At 33.8% G+C, this 24,668-nt stretch overlaps 1 protein-coding gene across 3 annotated transcripts; it reads left to right on the plus strand.

Annotated features, from left to right (window-relative positions):
* The first annotated feature begins 9 nt into the window (after positions 1-9).
* On the plus strand, positions 10-19,394 carry LOC100378518 (serine palmitoyltransferase 2-like). Of its 3 annotated transcripts, none has more exons than XM_002734766.3 (12): positions 10-287; positions 2,107-2,277; positions 3,520-3,674; positions 7,471-7,616; positions 8,027-8,151; positions 8,977-9,070; positions 10,530-10,635; positions 10,838-11,057; positions 11,571-11,697; positions 12,162-12,297; positions 15,732-15,861; positions 16,717-19,394. In XM_002734766.3, exons 1-12 carry the CDS (start codon positions 162-164, stop codon positions 16,834-16,836), a joined length of 1,656 nt encoding a protein of 551 aa, XP_002734812.1. In that variant the 5' UTR covers positions 10-161; the 3' UTR covers positions 16,837-19,394. The 3 variants fall into 3 exon arrangements, with proteins under 3 accessions (XP_002734812.1, XP_085348745.1, XP_085348744.1); XM_085492619.1 differs by lacking the exon at positions 16,717-19,394 and adding an exon at positions 12,519-12,591 and having other exon boundaries at positions 15,732-15,814; XM_085492618.1 differs by lacking the exons at positions 15,732-15,861; positions 16,717-19,394 and adding exons at positions 12,519-12,591; positions 15,221-15,731.
* Positions 19,395-24,668: the final 5,274 nt, after the last annotated feature.

Consider the following 24,668-nt stretch of genomic DNA (forward strand, 5'->3'; position numbering starts at 1 on the left):
ATCAGTATGAGCCCTGTGATTGGTCAGCCGACAAATATGTTGATATAATGGACCACTCAGTTACGACTACATCTCATTGAGCTAACCCCCCGTGCCAGCCCGCGAGAGCTATCTGACAAGTGGAATCCCTTATCAGTAACCTCAGACTAGTATTAACAGAAATGGCTTTCGACGAAGGGGTTGTTCGAAACGGCGATGTGAAAAAAAGAAAACATCACAACCAGGGCGCTGTCGCCAACGGCATCCGTAACGGCCATACTATATGCAAACAAGTACCGACTTCAAAGGTATGATATTTATTCGGGTGGAGATTCGTTTCTAAAATGCATTACCAAACATCTACATTTACCACTCTCATCCACCTGCTCATATGTTATAGCAATGTTGGTATGTCATCGACACAGAACGTCTTTCACGAACCACAACTTTGAGTTTGAGTGTTTGTTTGACCTTCGTGTTGTGTGATCATAGTCCGCGTTACTAGTAAAGAATTTAGTACATGTATTCGTGCTTTGTCATATACCAGGGGAAGGTTCGGTGGTATGTAGATGCGTTTTAATTCCCGCCACACCCAAAGGGCTATAGGAATAAACAAAACACAAAACACTCCCGATGTAGTCTAGCAATAATATACTATTACTACAGCGGAATTTCTTTAGTTCATTTTGGTTGATGAGTGATTTTGATGTTCCCGTTTTTTCCCTAGTTGAAAATTTCAACCTTTACTCTGCTCCTTCTAGAATTTTCTACCTTCATATGTACATGTTGTCAGAAATAAATCTAATCTATGGAGATTCTAACCTGTTAATCCCTCGATTATTTTTGAGAGACAAAATACAATTTTTTTTACTTCAAAACAGCCGGGCATATAGTCATCGCAGTATATACTTTACTTTTTTGAGAAACGAATTTGTTTACAACTTCATCCTTCACAACAAACTGCTGAAGTCATCATTTTTAGTGGTTAGAAGTTTTATGATTTAAATTTTTTTATATCAGTAAGACCATATTTTTAATGTTGCACAAAATAAAACCTGCATATTTTTTCAGATATTTTACACAAATTTTGATCAATCAAAATTTATGTTCATATCGTCCAAAATGATGCAAATTATTATAGAAAAGTAGCTTTATTTAACATGTTCACATAGATTTAATTTAGCAAATTTTACTTATGCGAAAACAGCAAAATTGAAACCCAGTGAATAATTAATGCATTTACAGTACTGACAGTACTTTGTGATCAGTGGTTCTGACCTATTTTGTAGATGATCACACCTTTTGTTGACTTTGTGTATACAATTTATGGTGTTTATGTGAGTTGAATTGTTCATCTTCTACATTTCTCATGGATTTGCATATTAAAGAGGTGGACTGTTTGGTGGAACTTGTGCATCTTGAAATGAAAAGTTGTTTAAACTGACTTGTCCAGGAGAAATGTCAACCACAATAGATTTGCTCAAGTAAAATTCAGATGTTCAGGATTTCAATTTGCTAATCTTATTTTCTACCAAGCTTGACCTTTTCACCACTAGTTCTCTCTTTTCATCACAAATTTACAAATAGTCCCGTTTATAGTCTGCCCTTTCCTTCAGAAGATAAAAATGTTTCGAGTAAAAAATAAAAATTGACTCAAATTTTGTCTGTTGGTTCCATAATTAGAGCTTATTTCCAGAAATATTGAAGAATATTACTGATATAAGAAAAAAAAGTGCAGAAAAATTTGGGCGATAAAGTCTGGTGGTGAAAATGTTGAATGCTCTACATGTACTTTGTTTTGCTCATGACGTCTTCAACTAATGAGAAATTATGAAATCCCAAAAAAAACATTTCTGGGAATAACAGGCTTATTGGATTTTTCTCAAATATTGAATATCTGAAGCTTTCCAATTGATTTTTAAGTTTTCTTTTTTTTTTTTGTTCAGCTATTTATTTATTTATTTATTTATTTATTTATTTATTTATTTATTTATTTATTTATTTATTTATTTATTTATTTATTTATTTATTTATTTATTTATTTATTTATTTATTTATTGATATACAATGTAAGTGACAGTTTTGAAAACATGCTTGCAATGTTTTTTAATAATGTATTGTCTACAGGTTAAGTATACAAAGAAGAAATCATGTGAATCGTTTGAGGAAGCTCCTATGCTGATAGCAATAGTTACCTACATGGCATATGCCTTACTTGTGGTAGTTGGCCATGTCAGAGACTTCTTGAGGAAGCTTTGTGGAGAAAAAAATAGTGCTGCAAAAGAATTTGGAAATAAGGTTGGTTTTTGTTTGTGTTACACCTTTTGATCTGTTCAGGAGTGTGCAGTTGACATGTACACATTCATGACATGTACTAAAATACTACTTCCTCTCTTTGTAACAATAACAATGGTTAGTACCCCCTAAGCTGTTCATGATTTTTTGCTTTTCAATGGTGGGAATTCTTCTATGTAAGGTGTAAATAAATGTAAACAAAAGTCTAGTGCAGTTGAATAGGATACTGCAAACCGCTCTACATGTAATTTCATGATACAAATTTTTGCAAATCAGTAAAAAATGATAACCCTTGTATCAAGATTATATAATCTTACATTGGTTGATAAACAATGCCTCAAACTATGCGCATGTAAATTTAATGCTTTTAGATAATTTTTGGATTAACCATTACTGATGCTATAATTTTCAGTTGAAGTTGTTTAAACCTTTTCTCGCCATAATTTTTTCCGCCATAATTTTTCCCGCCATAATTTTTCCCACCAAAATGTTGGTGATACATTTTGCCTATTTTTAAGTGTTTTTCTATAAAATGGACATTTCATATTGCCTAAGGGTCTTGAGCAAAATTTTGAAAAAAAATATTGAAAAAATGTCAACATGTTTTATTTTGTAAATGGCCGGTGACAGAAGTTGACTTAACTCAAAGATTTAACACAGTGACGAGGAATAGTACAGCAGTATTGTCTTAACAATTACATTTAGAAAATACTACTAATTTCATTAAAAAAGGTATTACTGATAGCAAGATTGTGTCTGAAACATTGAGTAAATCGATAAATTCTGTACAATTCAGGTTATACTGGGTTCCATTGCCAAGTATTCTTGTAGTAATCAGCACTTTTCAATTGGTAATCTATGTTTGGGGAGATTCTTTAGTTTTGTAAAAAGCTTGTAATTTGTGCTCTGTAGCTGCAGTCCAGTAGTTCTCAAATTTGTAATTTGTTCAATTCTTGGTGTGTCATCTTTATTATTATCTATTTCTTGACATAAATTATTTTCAACTTTCAGATTTGTATTAGCTTTCCCGAGTTTTTTTACAATTAAGTGTGGTTAACCATTTTCAAATGAATGTTGTAAATAATCTTGTTGCCTTTAGCTTTATGTAAATAAGTCTCACTTTAAAGTGCAAGTTTAATTAATGATGTGTTAGTGTTACTTTTCGTCCATGCCCAGACTGCGAAAACACTATCGCTAGAGGTTAATGCCCAAATTATATTAATATCTCCTGCTTTCCTACTACAGGGTTTTGTTCCATTATATTCCGATTTTGAAAGTTTTTATACACGCAATCTTTATAGACGTATCCGAGACTGTTGGAATCGACCAATATGCAGTACTCCGGGTGGATGGTTTGATATCATGGAAAGAACTAGCAGTGATTACAACTGGCACTTAGAGTGAGTATTGATACTTTCATCGATGTAGGGTACTGTCTGATCTAGGGATCACTCTATCGTTCTAAAACTAGAATGCCTTAGATCTTGGTACGAATTAGGGCTTGTATCAATAAAACAAACTACCTTTGAATGACGCTCTGTAGATATTTTCGCTCTTATCCCCATCCTATAAACAAACATAGTATTCTTAAAAAAAATTTTAAAATACAAGTGATTAAAAATGAATTGAAAAACTATTGAGAAAACTATTTTTAAAAATTTAGTCTGGTTTCAGATAACTCCTTTGTGGTTTGTCCACACAACCTTTACATACTGTAAATGCCTAAATTATTCACTGGTTTTTAGTTTCTTTATAAATTTCTCTTAAAAGCACATGAACATGCATGCGAAATAACAATAGAAATCATTGTTTCCCTGCGTTTGTGAAATTAAAACCCAGTGAAAAAGCTCAAAACATCAAAATAGTGAAATGAAATTTCAGTGAAAATAAATGGTTTTACAGTATTGGTTTAGCTTGATATTTATACAGCTGAAAATACGATCTACGGTAGATGTTGAGGAATTGCGAAATTAATCTTGATATGAGTCAGTGTTGAGGACTGTAATCAATGTAACAATTATCAATGCATGTGGAGTGACGTAGTTTCGTTTTCAAGTAAGTTGAAAAAATAAAAATATATGTGGTCCCAACAAAACTGAAAAAACTGCTGTCTATTTAAGGACTAGCTGATATTTTATTCAAATTAGTTGGTCGGTTTGATCGGCTACCAGTTTATTTCTAGATCTGTGATGTGGATGACACGTTGCAGGTTTAGAATATCCCAAAAGCCAACATGTAACATTGTTGGCCCACTCGCTCTTGTAATATGGTCATGTGACGGGGATAATGTGTGAATAAACATAGGGGATTAAACAAATTCTTTATTGAAATAGCACGCAGAGTGAAGTTGAACAACACATGAAAAATTACTTTTAAATTTTGCGACGCTAATAATTTTCAAGCCGTAAATTAAAGTGGTTTTCATTGAAAAATCAAGATTGATCTTTTAATCAAGACAGTTTTAATTATTTCAATGGACACATCTGCTATACTTTTGCGCACCCTTTGCAACATAAAATGATTAGTTATCATTTTAGACAAAGTCTGGGACTATTGGCTTAGATTCTGTTTGTCCGATATCAGTTTTTACTTCCGGAGCAATTTCTCAGACATGCTTTGATCGATCACAATCTAACTAAACACAAGGATTATGTATGATGACTTACATACGTACATTGATTTACATTACTATTTGATTTAGACTGACTGGTTTTTTACTAAAACTATTTGTCATGGTCATGTTGGGTTTTGAGTGCATGTCATATTTTTTTTGAGATTTGAACAATAATGGCAGACTGTTTTTTTTATTCATATTCATGCTGATTTCTCACTAATATATCATCTAATTCAGTGTAGCTTCATCAAATTTGTCGACAACCTGAAATTTGCAGTCTGTAAATGTTTCTGGAATCATTTCTTGCAGATGAACAGATTGACATCATTTTATAAAATTTTTTTTTCAGAGATAGCTTGCATAATTTCATTCACACTCATTTTTGTGTGATTCAGTCAACTATGCTTAGCCCATTACATTTGTAAAACACATTGACAGCCGAATGATTGCTTCATAGCTCTATTTTAGTTGAAAGAACACCCACACTCTTGGATTGCTGCTAGTGATGAAATCAATGCTTGTTACATTGTAAAAAGTATCCAAGTAAAAATTTTCAAAAGGAAAAAAACCTCCTGTAGAGCATTTCATTTTCGCTACAAGTCATTTGATGCTGTTTGGTGGACAACATTTTGCACATATTACTGTGAATTCATGCCCCTAGTTTCAATTTGACCCCAGTTTATTTTTCACATCTGCAAAATTTTGTGTTTTCACTGATTCTTGGTTCTCTCACAATTTTGTGTAGTTAAAATTTCTTGGATCATGCTTCCTAAGTCTGTGTGCTTGTCCGTGTATCACAAATACTGCATACTCGCTTACCTGTATGCACAGTCTGACGATAAATCATATGTCAGATATCAATCTTTGCTTGTTTTGAATGACTTTTTTTTCAGTATTCTAAGTGGGTCTTTTTCATTGTTTATATTTGCTTGTTTTGAATGACTTTTTTGTCAGTATTCTAAGTGGGTCCTTTTCATTGTTTTCACTGTTAATCACCTCCCTTTAATCCATTAACACCTAGAATCCATTAAACCCTTTACTGATAATGATTTCAATGGTGTAACTGATGAACCCATTGCCCCCCCCCCTCACTTATTAAAACTATCGGTATGTTAAGGAGCCCAATACTAATTTGCATACTTCAACCCTAAAAACTTCCCCACAGCACCATTATTGCAAGGTAGGTTGAGAAGCAAAATTTAAATGACGGTTGGTAAAGAACTTGTTTTGTGCCACAAAACACATTTTATAACCCTACCCCCATTTTGTGCGTGCTGTTACTGTACAAAATTATTTAGAATATTTTATTTTCCCACAAATGAATGAATTCTCATCAGAACCCTATTTTGTTTGTATTCTACTCAACATAGAACAAATATGGCCGCTAACTCTTTGTGATTGTGTTTGTTGATTTGGAGATCTTAAAATATATTTCTCGTCAACCAATGTGATTTGTAACATTTTCATTCTGCTGTCACATTTCTAACATTACATGTACACAACTAGATCTAATATACATATATTTATACTTGGCATTTCATTTCAGTATTACAACGAGGGCTATGTCATGCAAATGAATGATTTTCCTCTTAAAGGGTAGCTCAGGAATTGTGACATGAAAATCAAAGTCAAAGTGTATTAATGAAAAAAAAATGTTAAATCTTTATTTATTCTGACTTATAATTTAGTCTGCAGAACTAATGTCTTAGGTAATCTAGCTGAGTCATCCACACACTAAATGAGCACTTCAGTTAATGCGATTACTGTATTTGATCTATTAGTAGTGAATGCGATTACGGAAATAATAGATGTGAGTCTGTGGTCAAATATCAATAAATCAGCATAAAATAAAAACAATTTTTGGTTTATATGAGCCTCTTACAGCAACAAATTTATTGCTTGTGTATGTATTCAATATCTGATTCTCTTAAGGTAAAATCTGATTCACACAGGGTAAAATCTGATTCACACAGGGTAAAATCTGATTCACACAGGGTAAAATCTGATTCTCACAGGGTAAAAACTGATTCACACAGGGTAAAATCTGATTCACACAGGGTAAAATCTGATTCTCACAGGGTAAAATCTGATTCTCACAGGGTAAAATCTGATTCTCACAGGGTAAAATCTGATTCACACAGGGTAAAAACTGATTCACACAGGGTAAAATCTGATTCACACAGGGTAAAATCTGATTCACACAGGGTAAAATCTGATTCTCACAGGGTAAAATCTGATTCTCACAGGGTAAAATCTGATTCTCGTAAGGTAAAATCTGATTCACACAGGGTAAAATCTGATTCACACAGGGTAAAATCTGATTCACACAGGGTAAAAACTGATTCTCATAAGGTAAAATCTGATTCTCACAAGGTAAAAACTGATTTTTGTAAGGTGAAAACTGATTCTCATAAGGTAAAAACTGATTTGCGTAAAGTATAGATTCAGATTCATGAATTTATTTTTACCTATTATGTAAAATAATAAAATACGTTATTTGTATAACAGACCAGACTAAGCTAACAACGCCCAAGATAAATGCCTTATGATGAGAATCTGTATTTAATTAATATTTTTTGTAGCGTTACTGGGAAATCAAGTCGGTGTATTAACCTTGGGTCGTATAACTATCTGGGTTTTGCCGAGGACTCTGGAACTTGTGCTGAAGCTTCTCAAGAAACTTTAATTAAATATGGTGCCGGAGTGTGCAGCACCAGACAGGAACTTGGTGAGTTCTTAAAACACTGACCTGATTTTGTCTCAATGGCATGTATTTCGGTCATGAATATCTTTATGAAAATATTATTGTTTGTGCATGTATCTCCTTGCTAAAGCTTATAGTATCACCAATTATGTTGACTTGTTCAATGAAAATACACATTACCACATTTGCTTTATTATTAGCACATGCATGCTTCATTGAGTAAATGAGTGGTGTATCTGTCTTCAAACTAAGTCATAATTTAATGATTCTACATGTGTATGTAATAAATAATTTTGTCATTATTTTGTATTTCTAATATAGCAAATTCACTACTTTATAAAATAAGTTAAAATATAATTTTTAGTAGTTACTTAGTCGTATGTTTGACGTTAACTTAACTATTTTGTTCTGCTATTTTTTTTTTTTTTTGCTAGGCAATCTCGATATCCACATAGAATTGGAAAAACTAGTAGCTCAATTCTTAGGGTTAGAGTCTGCTATGGTATTCGGTATGGGCTTTGCTACTAATGCTTTGAATATCCCAGCCCTTCTTGGCAAGGTGAGACCTTGTGTCATTTTAGTTGTTGTGCAGTTTCTATTAATTTTGTTTTTCAAAAATAACACTCCAAACCTGTATTGTTCTGCTCAGTGTGGCTTTATTAGATGCATAATATGGAAATCAGAAATCCATAAATCTTTTACCAAATTTATTGGAATTTGGATTCATGTTTTACAATAAATATTTTTCTTGTATTATTGACTGAATTTCTTGAATGAGTGTACCTTGTGAACTGATTTGCATCCACTTTTTTTAACCTATGTAAAACTAAGTCAGAATGATTTTTGGTACTAATGAATACAATATGAAGATGCTCATACTACTATACACAGCTGCAAAATAAATTTTCATTCAAACAAAAAATAATTTTTCCATCTGTTTGTATGTTAATATCAGTAAGGCAATGTAGTACAACAAATTACCCTGCCGTGTGTTTATTCATTATGTACCACAAATATTGATCTGGCTCAGATGGATTTGATAATAAGATAAAAGTTTTTTTTTATCTTGCAAATAACTGTCAATGTCAGTGAAGTTTCCATTCACAGATAAGCATTATACGTCACTTAGAAAAAGATGAATACCATACATGATAAGATCTACGAAGATCGCCAATCATCAAATGTGCATTCATTATGTCAGGAGGTTGTTTTTCTTTATACCCAATTTAGTGCTAGCAGCTGATAACAAAGACAAATACAAGACAAATAAATACTATCTGTACCATGGGACTCCATGGCACAGATTAATAAAAATTAGTTGACAAAATGGGTGTGTATGTTATTTCTGGACTTTGACACGTCTCCCGTCTCTTACTAATAACAGGGCTGCTTAATACTGAGTGATGAGTTAAACCATGCATCATTGGTGTTAGGATGTCGCCTCTCAGGTGCTTCAATAAAAACTTTCAAGCATAATGGTAAGTAGATTTTTTTTTTTTCTTCGGAGAAAGAGCCATTAATTATTCAGCTCATATTTCTGCTTTAATAAATATTTGCTATGCTTCAGTGGAGATATGTGTGGAGCGTTTTTACTTTATTATATGATGCATATCATTCACAGTAGCGATGCTTAGTGTAAGTATCACTAACTGATATTTCACACTAAAAGTGGCGTTAGGCATGAAAAACATCATCAGTCTCTGTGTGCTTGAACAATACACGTAGAAAACCCAAATCCCACAATGGTACTGTATTTTATCCTTGCGATATGATAATGATTGGGTAGCAACAGTTACTTGCATCATGAAATAACAACCCATATTATTGATGACTGAATGTTTATGGAAACTATTACCTAGAAGCATGATATTTCTTCAAATTTTGAAAAAACCATCGGCCGTAACTGTAAAATTGTATCCGCAGATGCTCTTAGAGGTCACAACCAATTGCATATGATTGGTAGCTGAAATTCCATGTGATCACTGTTTCTTGGCCATTTTGAGTTGGTCATGTGATAAAAAGGTTATCACCTGATATCACTTATTCATATAGCTTATTGATATTCGTGGATCATGGGCTATATTTATATTATCCAGTCACCTTTAACCTATGACATCACTCTTATCAAACAGTTCTATGAATATCAAGTGATAACCTTGTATGTTGTCGTGACCATTTTCCGTACACTGCGAGAGGTCATAGCGTCGTAGTCGCGTCAAACATCGCGTGGGATTCGACAAACGCGAAAGTATTTGGGGGGACATTTCCATGCTTAATAATGTGCTGTCCACATTTGATGATAGGCAATTTCGATTAAGTGAGGGTATTCGGAAGCAATATTCCTCTGTCGAAGATCGGCCGGTCGATGTGAGTTACGAAATAAAGAAATTCTAGTTCAAAATCAAAGCGTTCGATTTTTGCGGCAGACGTTCGACGCGCGTCTTTCATGCATCTTGCGAGATCTCGCAATTATACGGAAAATCATCTATTGAAACAGTTTTATTCTACAAATAAATTTCCTGCATCATTCAATGCAAAATATACATTATTCAGCTGGTCCTACTTTCTGTTGAGTGTCATATATATATACATTATTCAGCTGGTCCTACTTTCTGTTGAGGGTCATATATATCATTTTAAAAATATGATCAAAACTAATGTACTGTAAAATTTATTTCTTAAAAAAAACAACATTTTTTTACCAATTCTTTAGACTTATGGTTCCTTGAATGATAATTTCAGCTGTGTAGGTGCTGGTTGCATATGCGTATTGGTAAACTAGCATTCTATTCTCAATATATTCATTTGACACAACAAACATGAACCATCATTTTGTCAGAGGGCGTTTACAAGTTTCAAATATTTTCATAAAATTAAATATCTAAGTGAAGGTCATTAAAGTTTATTAGTTTTAATTGTTATCTTTATTGTTGACAGATATGAAGAGCCTTGAAAATGTCTTGCGAAATTCAATCATTGACGGTGAACCAGGCACTTACAGGCCTTGGAAAAAAATACTTATTATTGTGGAAGGGATATACAGGTAAGAGGCTAGCGATCACTCTTGTGTTTTGTTATAATTTTATACATGCAAAATTATTTTTCAACCCATTGAAATCATAACTCACCTCAGTGCTTTTTAGGAGAGCTATTTTTAACTTAAAAGACATTTTCAAAATGAAGGCCTGAAAAGGAGAGTCATAACTTTATAACCAGTTAACTTTATGTTTCACTTCTGTTTTCAGTATGGAAGGTTCTATTGCCAATTTACCTGAATTAGTGAGACTGAAGAAGAAATATAATGCATATCTTTATCTGGATGAAGCACACAGTATTGGAGCTTTGGGTCCAAATGGACGAGGTGTTGTAGACTATTATGGGATGGATCCCAGGGATGTGGATATAATGATGGGAACATTTACAAAGAGTTTTGGAGCAGCTGGCGGGTATATTGCAGGTACTAAGGTAAGGCCAAAAAAATGTGTTATTATTAATTTTAGCGCAATACAGGAGATCAGACTTATCTGGGATCTGAAATATAAGGAATGTATAGTCAAACTGAATTAACATACAGAACGAAACAATGGCCGAATCTGAGATGAGTGTGAACTTGTGTATATAAGCGATCACTTTCTGAGTGAAATAGAGTAAAAAACCATATAAAGTTTTTTGAAAACATGCACCATTAAAGAAATGCCATTACATTTAGCATACATGTATTTACTTTGCCAGAAGCGCATGAAAGTCGCAACCATCAATAAATTATTTATGAATATTTGCATACTTGTATGAATAGAAAATGGCATAAAATTAACACTCCCAAGATGTTGACATAAGCACATGATAATACCTTAAAGAGAAAATTGTCTTTATAATGTATACCAATAAAACTGATTGGAATATTATTGGTTTATTATGCACGATTTCACACTACACAGAGAGTGCAAACTTTTAACTTTATTGTCTTTTCATTATCAGGAATTGATAGCACATTTAAAATTCCATTCTCACAGTTCGGTATATGCTATCTCGATGTCTCCACCAGTGGCACAACAGATTATATCAAGTATGCAATGCATCATGGGATTGGATGGAACTAATACAGGTAAATAATCATCTACATATCATAGGTGCCTGGAAACCATGCACCTGTAGATTATTTCTGTGTCACTAGCCTGTCCTTGGTCTTTTGTCTTCGGTTTCGAAGTTAATGGTATTCGCCTGTTATTTCATGGAAATGTAAGACATACAAACGCTCATGACTTATGACAGACTGACTGACAATGAGATATCATCTGTATCAATACTTGTATAAAAGATTGTTGCAAGGTCAGTTATTTGTGTCCTCCAGTGTTCTTTCAATACTTTATCAGCCCATTACTTTTATGTGACCTTATTCAGCACTGTGATTTCACAAGACCTTTTCAGCACAATGTTTTGTTAGACGTTTTCGGGCTGAGGTTATAACAAAATAAATATGCAATTCAGATAAAAATATTTTGCAAGTTAACCGCTATGCTTCGGCATTTACAGACAGACACTGATATCTATATGGATTTGTTTTTCCAGGTCGCCATCGTCTCCGCCAGTTGGCATGGAACACTCGATACTTTCGCCGCCGGTTACATGAAATGGGTTTCCTCATTTATGGTAGTGATGACTCACCAGTTGTTCCACTCATGTTGTACATGCCTGCAAAAATAGGGTAAGCTTTATTTGTTAATTTCTATGCTGCGTCTCCTCTACATACTAATTTAATAATTGGGAGCTGCAGTTGCATCAACTTCTCTAGAAAAAGGAAAAGTACGAAATGTAAAATTGAAAACACTGTGGGTTAGTTCAGAATTTGAAATTGAAGTGTTGAACAAAAAACCATCATCGAGCACCTGATCTTCCATCGTTATCATTTGCCTTGCTTAATTTCAGTACTTATGGGTGTCTGTCACTGACTGTGAAAACATTGTATCCTGCAAGACTGAAAGACTGAAATGGATAAACAGTTTAGTTAAAAACTTTACCTTTTACTATTTACGGGATCATGAGCTGCATTTTTTCAATATTTTCAGAATGTAATACCTAAAACAAAAAGTTACTGGTACTAGTCAACTTAATGTTTTGTCGGCATGCTTTCTCTACTTTTAACACCACTGCACAGCACCCTCTGTTGATAAATTGATTAAATCTGCTGTATCTGTGCACAGTAAATATTGGGGGGGGGGGCTAACACTACTCTCATCACAAGACAGAAAATAACAAAAACTTGGTATTTTACACTATAATAGAAAATCTGGGGTTATGGAGCTATGTGTAAAGATTTGTAGCAAATACTTTTCTTTCTGCTTTTTCTCGAAGTCTTTAGAGGCAGTATTGCAATATTGCTAGCAAAACAGTGTTGTCGTTTTATTCTTTCTGCCATGTAAAAGTTGAGGTATTTGCTGAGACATTTCTGTTCTGAAGGCGTAATTTGCTCATACTTTCTTTTTTTTTGGCATTGACCTTTCAATTAAATTGTTGGATGACAGATACTGTTTTGTCGTGCGATAGCTAAAAATTTCATCAGGCCTGGCAGATGTGCAGTGGGGGTGCTAAAACTAAGTTTAGTAGTTTCTGTAATAATTTTATAAAAACTGCAGCTCATAACCTATTATTATATAACATTATTTTTTTTCTAGTTGACCTGGTTTATATCAGGATATGTTTGTTTACTAATGATTCCTGATTCCTGAAATACTGACATATACATAACCTCATTAGCCCTGAGTGAGGGTAGGACAAAAATATTAAAGGTCAAAATAACAATGAATATTAAACCCCTGAAAAAGGCAGCGGTATATTTGAAACTATTTTTAAAATATTTTGGAGTAAGTGTGGGTGGAAACAAAAAAAGGCCAGGTAGAAGAACTATATATTAAACAGCTGAGAAACATAGATTACCAGTTGAAAAAAGATGATTTTTGCAGAAAAAATAAATATGACCATGACAGTTTTTCAACCAAAAATTACAATAAATTTGCACATTTTTCTATATCGGCAGAATGGTGTGCAAATTTTTAGAGACTAATATGAGTTAGCTTAAAAATGCTGCCACTTATTTAAGGCGATTTTTTTTTTCGCACTGCGAGTTAGGAACATGGAAGAGCAGTGTAATGTGATGCTACGTCTTTGATACATTGGTGAACTCTGTCCTACCTTCAAGTTTGTTGACCTCAGGTTATGTACTCTGCCTAAACGCACGAACATTATCAATTCAGGAATCATGTATTGTTTGAGCATAAGAAACAATGGAGATGGGGTAGTACCGGTAGATTTGAAAACAAAATCTTCGGGAAGATTTTTTTTTAAATCACTGTTTTTGAAAAAAAACCATTTGATAGATCGAAAAGCAACAAAAAATGTTTACAGCGACATCATCCTGATTAAAAAAAAATGAAACTTAAAAGTTACATGAAGTGAAAAAGAAATTTGCTTTCCTACCATAATCCTCCTAGAGTTTCTAATGGTTTACCTGTGATTACTGTATTCATATTGAGTAATGAATTCAGAAGTCTTTGTTACCATTAATCCCATTAATATGCAAATTAATATCAAAGCAGCTGCTGTAAATTTGTATTGTCTTCTGTAATTAGTCTTTTACATGTATATATTAAAGGACGGGATTCGTTGGTTATGCATGTGTGAGATTTAAGTGTTTTGTTCTGTAGATGAACATGATTTTCCCGCAAGCAATGAATACAGATGATACAGAGTTTGACCATTTTAGAGTCACTTGATCATCTCGGACATTACTCTGTCAACACTCAAAGTCTTTGTTATTATGATGGGGCCCATATCTCATGCATACATAGTGTACTGATCACCGTCCTTTAAAAGTCAAATAGCATATAAGGTTTCTTTATAGGATTTATAAAATGAGGACATGCAAGTTGTGCGATATGCAATAAAGATCTTGCGTAAATTGCAGAAGTGACGCACTAAATGCAAGATATGCTGAGCAAGTCGCATAGATCCTTGAATATTGTAGGGTCTATGGTCTGTGAAAGAGCGAGTTAGTGTCTGCTTCAGACTTTTTTACGAGTATCCTTGATTATAAAGATGAATACAAAGATACTCTTGTTGTATTTTGCGATTCCATGCGATGGTTAGAATAGTGTTTGATTGACAAGCACGAAAAATTTTGTCTTTATCGCACATCACCGTATATAGACATCTCCTCATCTTAAAAATCTTTTATTTTAATGTACAGTGTATTGGTATACAGGTGCCAATAAAATAGGAGACTATACCATAGTCGTCAGTGATATGATTCCAAGGTTACATGTTTATTTGAATACATGAAATTAGTCAATGTGCTGCACGATTATCCCACCACGTTAATCTGTGATACTAGATTATTTCATATACATCCCACACTGTTGTATACCGATATACAAATGTAGTATTTTTGTTACTGCCTTAGCAGCCATAGGTGACACCAATACATACAACTATAGCATTTATATACTAACTACCAATAGTAGGAACGTGCAGTAAAAATATCAAACTGGGTGTGCTATGGAATCTAATCAAGGTGTTTTTTTTATGCTGTTATCCACAATGAGGCAACACACCTATGTTGTTCTTATCTTTAGTTATCATCACCACATGTGCTTTCATGAGTGGTTTTCACTCAATGAACGCAACTACATAAACACTATAATGATGGTTGTTGTAGCAGTTTTGTTCTATTTTCAAGCGGCTGACGTAATTACCCATAACAGTCGCCTGTCAGGTTGCTAGGTAACCATTTTACTACGACCTTTTTGACTGCACATCAAAACTGCACAAGTCCTCAATTGCACTCTAACACTCCCTTTGGTGATTATCCTATGGTTTCCAATATGGAATTACTAAATATTTATTTCAGTAAAATTGTAATAGCTTAAATCTTCAATTTATTTGAATTGTGAATGTATTTTCTTTAAAACTAATTATTTGTTTAGTAATTACGGTATTATCATTAAGAGGTGCATGGTTTTAAAAGGGCACTTCTAATACAAGTGAAATAAAAAAAAAAATTTATTGAGCTGCATTATGTGGAAATAGGAAATATGTTAGTTTTCTATTGCTTGATTAATATTATCTTTTTCCATGATTTCTCAGTGCTTTTGGAAGGGAGTGTTTAAAGAGAAACCTTGGAGTTGTAGTAGTTGGATTTCCTGCCACTACCATTATTGAATCACGGGCCAGATTTTGTTTATCTGCAGCGCACACCAAAGAAATGTTGGACCAGGTTAGTGCTTTTGTCTGTCTGTAAAATTTGTGTTAAACCTCTCATGGTTTACCATATAATGTTTATTGCCAATGTCGTGAAGTGAAATATTATGTAAATCACCTAATTGATATGCATGAAAGACATTAAATAGTGAGTGGGATTCCAGCTCTGGAAGGTAGACACTGTAAATAATTCATACATTTACTGATTGGTATAAAAGATATTCATTTTTTGTAATTTTTCTCAAAATAAACCATTGTTTTGTCAAAAATATTTATGACCAGTTCAGTGTTGTGCCCTTTAAAATTTCTGTCTCTGGATAGGGGAAATGCATTTTGCTGATGAGGCATAGATAGTTAACACCTTGAATTCCATGTCTACCACACTAAATATAAAAAATGAATATATTTGTCATGACTTTATATTCATCATTAAATTACAACCGATAACGGCGTACAAATATAACCTCTGTAAATACATCTACCGACAGTAACCCCTCAGAACTTGTGATAAAAAGAAAAAAACAGATCAATAAACAATACTAAAAACGCAGCATTCTGATGGAGTATACTTTAACCATCTCCTGCTATCAATACAAAAATCACAGTAAAAACGACACAGATGAAAATTTTTAAAAATTGAAAACAATTTTTTAAAGAAACTTGCTGGATCATCTTATTTTCGTGTTTGAAAGGCCACCTGCCACATGAGAAAAACAATGCATGCTTACTGGCTGCTGTTTTCTAATATCTCTTATTTAGACCATGGCAAGACATAGCCAGTTGCTTTTATCTTTATGTTTATTGGCAAGACGAAAACAAAAAGTAGTTTTTTTAGTTCAGCCATTCATCCTGCTATCGATTTTACTTTCAGGCCTTGGAAATGATAGAGGAGGCTGGCACAGTATTACATTTAAGATATTCACGGTTGCCTTTGGAAAAGAAAACTGCTATTACAAGCCACGAGTTAGAAGAAATGCCAGTATTGGAATAACAACCCATTGAAAGATTACCAAATTACCATACTCTGATTGTGTACAAGTTTGTTTTTTGTTTTCTCTTAACAACTGGAAGTATTCATTTTTTTTTTAATAGAAAATTTGGTTTGGATTTTCTTTGTTGATTTTATTATTTTTACAACTTTACACTGCTGATGTTTCCAGAGAGGCTAGGTAATTTCACAATTGAATTTTAGAGATCTTCCACAGCCTGTAAATATTAAAAGTTCAGTAGGCAATGATCCTCCAGCTGACTGCTATTTTCAGCAAGATATATACATTGATGGTTACACTACCGGTAGATATGGAAAATTAGCCTATCCTAGTCTTACTCGTAAGCCATGAGTATTTTGAGGACGTCATTGATTTAATTATTCTTGTATATATATATATTACAAAAGATTAATTAAATAAGGATATGCTAATTGTGTGATATGTGATTGACACATATGGAAATCATGCAAAACATGGGATTTTCATCTCTACTGAATATCAAAATCACATGTTGTATATTCTAGACTGTACATACATATAAGTTTATCTTACATGGTTTGTCTATTGGATCTCGCTGTATTTTCAAAATATTTTCACTCCTGTTACCATAAAAATATTTATTTTTATCACAATACTTATACCGGTAATTATAACATAATTATAAAATGAAGATTTATATTACATTTTGTACCTGGCGTTACCTTAGTTACCTCAATCAACTGAACCTGTATAATGAAGGAGAAAATGACTGGTTCATACGGAGATAGAAAAGTGAAAATGTGTATTACACAGACTTACTCGTGAATAGCATTGAGTTATTTATATGACAAATTTTGGACCATTCTCGTGTACGCGAGTTGGACTGGAAACCAGCCTATGTCGCATAATTACTGTTTCATTGTTGTTCATTTTAATCTAAATGGAAATGTCTCGTTGTTTAAATTTAAACGAGAACACGCCTAAAATGATGTGATGTCTCAATTCAAATTTACGCAAGAACAAGATTTTAATGATTCGGTATACAACAAATGCGATTTTTAGTTTATATGCGTCACTAATAGAGCATATACGATAAACGTGGTCACAAAAAATAAATCTCCTTCAAGAGGTACAAGTAAATACCACAGCTCATCAAGATATCACAATCACTTGTAGATGAAAAGTAATACGATACTTATGCTGTTATACTGTAACTTTCAGCTGTGAAGCCAATGACAATTTGGTGTATGCACAAAGTTTTGTTGTTACTCGAGTTTGATGGTTTCACAGATTTTTTCAAACATTCCAGCTCTCCATACGGTGTGACATCTCTCACTGATCCACTCAATTGGTTTGATGACAGTTTTCCTCAAGAAGCCTCGTGTTCATCTTTCATTTCCTTGTATAGATGTTATATTATGGCTGTACTCTTAAATTTGAGAACTTGTTGATGGGTTGATCCTGCTGGAGAGGCATCATTTTTGAGAACAAATATTTTAGTTTTATAACCGATGTCACTCTTTGATTGTTTTGTGTGATTAAATTAGATGCAATTTTGGGTGTAGCTTGCTCTCTGTAAAATGTATGTCTTAATGCATGTAAATTTTCAAATTGTTTTTTCTCGCTGAAATCACTTCATGCTACCTTACTGCCCACCCATTTAATGTCAACATTGTTATTAGCCACACATATCATACATTCAAATGCCATGTTTTTATTGGTAGATAAACGTCACATGCCCAATGCAATTCCTGAATTACTGACAGACGCGATGTAATTCTATTTGTGTATGCATAACCCACAATGCATTGGGTGAGGGAGGGACAGAAATTTGAAAAGTCAATTTGGAATATTAGAATTCTGTCCTACATTCCAGTTTTTCGATGCCAGGTCATGCAATATGCGCAAGTACATAAGCGATAAACACGCAAACACTATCATTTCGGGAACATTGAATTTGATATACCACAGTAGGGTGCGAAGATTACATAAAATTACTGTTAAAGAATGCCAGTTAAATTAGTATTTAAACATTTAAATATTTTCTGCATTATAGTAATAAACTATTATTACGGCAGAGTTGTATTCTGACATAAAACTCTGCATTGCAAAAATTGATGAACAACATGAAATCAGAAAGGGATTTTTATAGTAGTTAATTTTCACAAATCCTGTCTATGATTGATTATATCATCTGTCACATGTCATTTACCCTGTAATTAGAATATGTAAATAGTTTAGTGTTCGTGCTTAATTTTAGTGGAACAGAATGGGTGATGTTGCATTGTGGGAACAAGCTACGTATTATTCTGCAAGTCAATTTACAAAGTAGTGTTTAAATTTCTGATCAAATTATACCAGAGCAATATCTATCATTTTTAAGTTTTATAACCAAACTGTAATTTCATATGTAATTGTATATCAAATGATGTCAAACTATTTTTCTTTTAATAATTTGTGAATATGTGTAAATCTTTGATATGTAAATGATATTTGTCTTAACCTGAGGTATCTGAATGTATTCATTAATGTACATTGTATCTATAAACAAAAAAATAAAAGGTAATTAAATGCTGTATAAGCCTTAATTATTTACTGGATTTTATTAGTCCCCGTTCGGAAGTAGTCCGAAAACGGGGACTTACGTTTTGCCCTGTGTGCATCCATGATCACCTGTATCTCGAACATGCATGGACCGATTAAGTTCAAACTTCACTCATACATCACACATTATATGGACATATGCACATGTATTTTTTTCATGATCCGATTAACGATAGCCGAATAGCGGCCATTTTAAGGCCGAAAATGCATCAAAATCCACATTTTCACCATTCCGGACCCGGATCTCAGTTATGCATGGACGGATTTCGTTCAAATTTGGTACATACATTAAACATAATAGGACCTTGATGCACGTCTTTTTTTTTGGATCGGGTTTGAAATTGCCAACTGGCGGCCATTTTGTTTTAAAGAATTCAGTTCTGGATCCGTATCTGAGACATGCTTGGATTGATCAAGTTCAAACTTCACACACACATGGTACATCATGTCACAAATAGATATGTGCATTTGTTTTATGATCCGCTTAACAATAGCTGAATGATGGCCATTTTAAGGCTGAAAATGCATCAAAATCACATATTTTCACAATTCCGGAACCGGATCTCAGTCATGATTTAGTATAATGTGTTGTACATATGAAGGTGCATTTCGGATCAGACCACTGAAAGTGGTCTAAGATTTCGGTCATGATCTGCTTTGAATGTATATGTCACTCAAATATGAACAGAACAGGGACGTGTCATTGACAATGACTTGTCTTCGTAAAATTTAACTCCCTGTTAGGTGAATTCAAAGGAATATGCAAATTTAACAAAAGAATGTATTGTTTCCTTCACAAACAGTCGTTTTAAAAATCTGAACATCAAATCCACTAATTTTCAGCTTTTGTTATCGCTATCAGAAGAAGAACTTCACATTTCAAAGAAATTTTGTACATAGATGCATGCTGTTTAGTTTTTGTTTATAATTCGTGCATACTAATTATGATATGGGTACAATACACACAACAAATCACAGATGCCTATTTCCCTTTTTGTAATTACATTCCTACTTGGTATTGTCAATTTCGTTACTCCAGATCACTTGCATCTGTCCAACACTAATCTAAAATATCTCCTTTGTTTGGTTCATGCTTCAAATATCCTTAGCACATAGGAGTTCTTCATAAGCTTCTTTTGATTAAATAGTAGTGTTTCAAACTGATATGTCAAAAACAGATTTTTTCTTTACACGATGCCGGTAATCTAGTGTGGTATTCTTATTCTAGGGTTGTCATAGCTACGATAAAGCTATTGCGTGGCAAATGTTTTCTGCAGTCTTAATTTTGTACCAAACATACAAAATGCTTTTAATTCAAATTTTCAACATTTCATGTGGAAAAAAGACTATAAAACAATTTTGTGGAAAAAAGACCATAAAACAATTTTGTGGAAGGACGCTGAAGTTGACTTTGGCGCTCAAAGCGTAAATTAAATTTTAGTTAAGAGGGGCTGAAATTTGAAATACTTTACCTCTCTGTGATCATTCTGCTGCGTAGAGTGTAAACTTTTTCTGTTTCAATGATTACATTGTCTTTTCTGTTTGATTCTACCTTAATGTAATCATGAATTTCTATTTTTGTTTCTGTGAAAGCCTCATCACCTTAGTGATCGCAGCTACAAAACAACACTTACCGGTAACAATATTGAACTTGATTGACTTATCTGTGCATACATTGTTGTATATAAAGTACCAAAACTGCAACTGGGAAGCTAATATAATTTAAAGAAATTTGTTTTCTTGGCAATTAGGTTTATGGTTTAGGTATCTCTTTATCATAATGTTAGGTAATTTAAGTATTCCATTGAATTCACATTATTTTAACTACATGTAGATGCAAACTAATTAAACTGTAATTAAAATTGTATTCATATATAAGATTACAATCTAATTTAACTCAATGAAATTGCAATGACATTGTAATCCTATTGCACAAATTACAGTTTTGATTGTGCTTTTAATAGACAACCCATACAAGTGGTGAGCAAACTTGGACTCATCACCCTCAATCATAGAAATTATTCACGCCATTGATAATACCGGTAACACATAATTATAAGTGATTTCATTCCTGGTATGTAAAATAAGTTGTAATTTACACGACAAGTGTATGTGCTTGCCTTTTTTCAGTTGGGGATATTAGTTTTCGTTTTATATAAATAAAAATACTAGTTTTTTTTTTTTAATTAGTGATTATGGTGTGCCTGTGAATTTGATATTACTTGTATCATCCATTGTAATGTATTAGTGCACGGCTGTAGATCCTGTCCTAATCCTATTGGTTCGTTCAGTCTGTAAACAAATAATGTGAAATATCGTATTCTAGGGTGACTGATCTCGTGTCGCTACTGATAAGTATACTTTACGCCTGATTAGAATTCGATAGCACAAAAGATGTATTCTATTTCGACCCATCTTCTAAGTTTGTGATAAAGTAGTTATATAGAAGCAATTCACGGGGAAACAGTCATATATCGCAGGCAGACGAGCACTACTTAGCAGCATGTTATTGTTACAAATGTAATGTTGGTTAGTTTGCAAGAAGAGATAGCTTGATTACGTTTCAGTTTACGTATGATTGTATTCAGGTAATAAATAGGCGTTTAACCTGCGTCACTTTCTGTTTTCAGTGCCGAGGCATGTTTATTTTTAAACCATTGAAAAAGTTACCTGAGGTTTATCCAGGCCGTGTTACACAAATACCTGGTCCGTCGATGCCACGTAATCTTACGAATTCGAATATACGGACGTGGCGAAGATTTCACTTCTCTTGCGTATCCCTATTTTTAGAATACTGCGTCCGCCTCACACTATTTTATGAAACCAATGACTTTTGGTCGCCTCTGTCGTATCAGGGCAGTGACAGGGTCAGGGACCTGCTAACTAAGTCGGCTACGTAATTGTGTCAGTGGGTAGGCCGACGTACTGCACGCGTAAAGCATTCAGTGCTCGTGTTACCATAGTGACAGTCAGACATATTGTACGTACACACGCTTGGTTCACACGACGTTGGGAGTATGCGAGAGATGTTATTACTGAGGCCTTAAAAGCTATTTTGATTTTTTCCGGGTGAACCTCTGTGAGAGTTGGTTATTTTGTGGCGAAATCTTTAATACTTGGTGTGTAGGTATCATGGATATGTTCCAGTGGCGGACCTCTATGAGATTTACAGTACATTCTAAACTTTGTTTTGAGGAAGACACGTACACAAAGACAACGGATCTATTTCGACTGTGTCGTCGCATTTTTAAATACTTTATCACCAAATTCACATAACTTGAATATCGGATATAACCACAGGGAGCCCAGGAACCGTGACTATGATCAACTGTACGCAATCCCTATGAGCGGGGGGAGGGGTATCGGCTGGTATTTATTTCTTACACTAGATACCAGCCGATACCCCCACCCCCACCCCGCTCATAGAGACTGTGTACTACAGTTGATTATAGTTCCTGGGATCCCTGTGATATAACATAAATTAAGGTGTAGACAGGACAAGTGTTACTTTGTGCTTTTTTACCACCTTTGTAAAAGCTATGTTATTCAGATTACTAGTATATAATCCAAGACCGCAAATCGCTTATAAGTACTGTTTTTCACACTGAATATAGAAAGACCTTTTTAAAAACAAATGTCTGCACGCCAGCTGTCTGTAGGTAAAATACAGGTAACTATGCAGTTGTCGGGGGGGGGGGGGGTCTCACAAAATCTGGTCAGGTTCTACCCGATATTCTAAACGGCTGATCGATCATGCACAGACAGCTGGCGTACAAGTGATACTCATTTCATGATGGCAACCCTATATAGTAAATATTGCTAAATTAATCGTATTTATTTATTTATTTTATTATCATTTGTAAGCCAGCTGATTGTGAATATATGTGCATGTCCAATCACGGGCTCCATGGTCCAATGTACATGAGCCCTCTATCGACGAAGCACTTGTATACGAGTATGGAGGTATAATTCTACCTCCATGATACGAGATAAATGTTATATGGTATATTGAGATAGACAACCAACTGTTTGGCTGTGTAGTCGCTCGTCATTAATCTAGTAACCCTAAAAAAACTGTCGAATGACGAATTGATTGTTGTCTCAAGTGTTTTGCCGTTGATTTTTCTACATGTATGCGTATGGAGCGAAGGAAAGCTCCTTTCACTCATTTACTTCCCAGAAACGCGCGTCTGAACGTAACAACAGAATTATACAGTGCACGGTGTCGACTTTGTCGAGCGGAGCTTATCATATGAGTGATTGTCCGCCGGCGTCCGTCGTCCGCGTCCGTGTCAATGTTTTATTTTTTTGACTTCTTCTTGAAAACTACGAGCCAGAATGCTTTGATACTTGGTGTATATGTACCTTGGGTAGATCTCTCTTAGGTTTGTTCATTTCATGATGTCTTCAATTCTCTAATTTTAGTGAATATTTTTGTCATTTTGGGTAAAAAGTGATATTTTCGATTTCTTAAAAACCGCAAGTCCAATTGCTTTGATATTACATATATAGGTACTACATGTGGATCTCTCTTAGATTTGTGGATTTTGTGATGATATCTGTAATTCTCTAATTTTAGTGAATATTTTAGTCATTTTTGCTAAAAAGTGATATTTTCGATTTCTTGTTGAAAACCGTAAATCCAATTGCTTTGATATTATACATTTAGGTACTACATGTGGACTTCTCTCAGATTTGTTTATTTCGTGGTGATATCTTCAATTATCTAATTTTGATGAATATTTTTGTCATTTTTGGTGAAAAATGATATTTTTGAATTCTTGTTGAAAACAGCAAGTCCGATTGCTTTGATACTATACTTATTGTTCATTTTCTAATGATATCTTCTGTTCTTTAATTGCAAAGTGCATTGCTAACAGCGGAGCTATCTCAGCCGACAGGCTGCTTGTTTAAAAACACAATTCGAGCTTAGATGGCTTGCATGTTTGACATGGGTCGGGGTGGGCGAGTAATCGGATTATACATTGTTCGATGGATACTGGAGTGAATGGCCGAATTAGCAACTTGAATAATATGAGTTTTAGAATACATTTGTAAATGTTCAGTGTTTTAACCGAATTCTTGAAATTGGAGTTTCACAGCTTTCTCAATTGACTGTTCTTGATGAAATTGAGGCTTATATTTGGAAATATCGCTACCATAATATCTCACGCAGTCGCAATAAGGGATGAAAATGGTTGACCAAGATATATGGTGTCTCGTCAATCTGTTAGTTGAATTTGGCTGTATT

The sequence above is a fragment of the Saccoglossus kowalevskii genome, chromosome 2, assembly GCF_978046115.1.
Source record: "Saccoglossus kowalevskii chromosome 2, keSacKowa6.1, whole genome shotgun sequence".
Taxonomy (NCBI): Eukaryota; Metazoa; Hemichordata; class Enteropneusta; family Harrimaniidae; genus Saccoglossus; species Saccoglossus kowalevskii.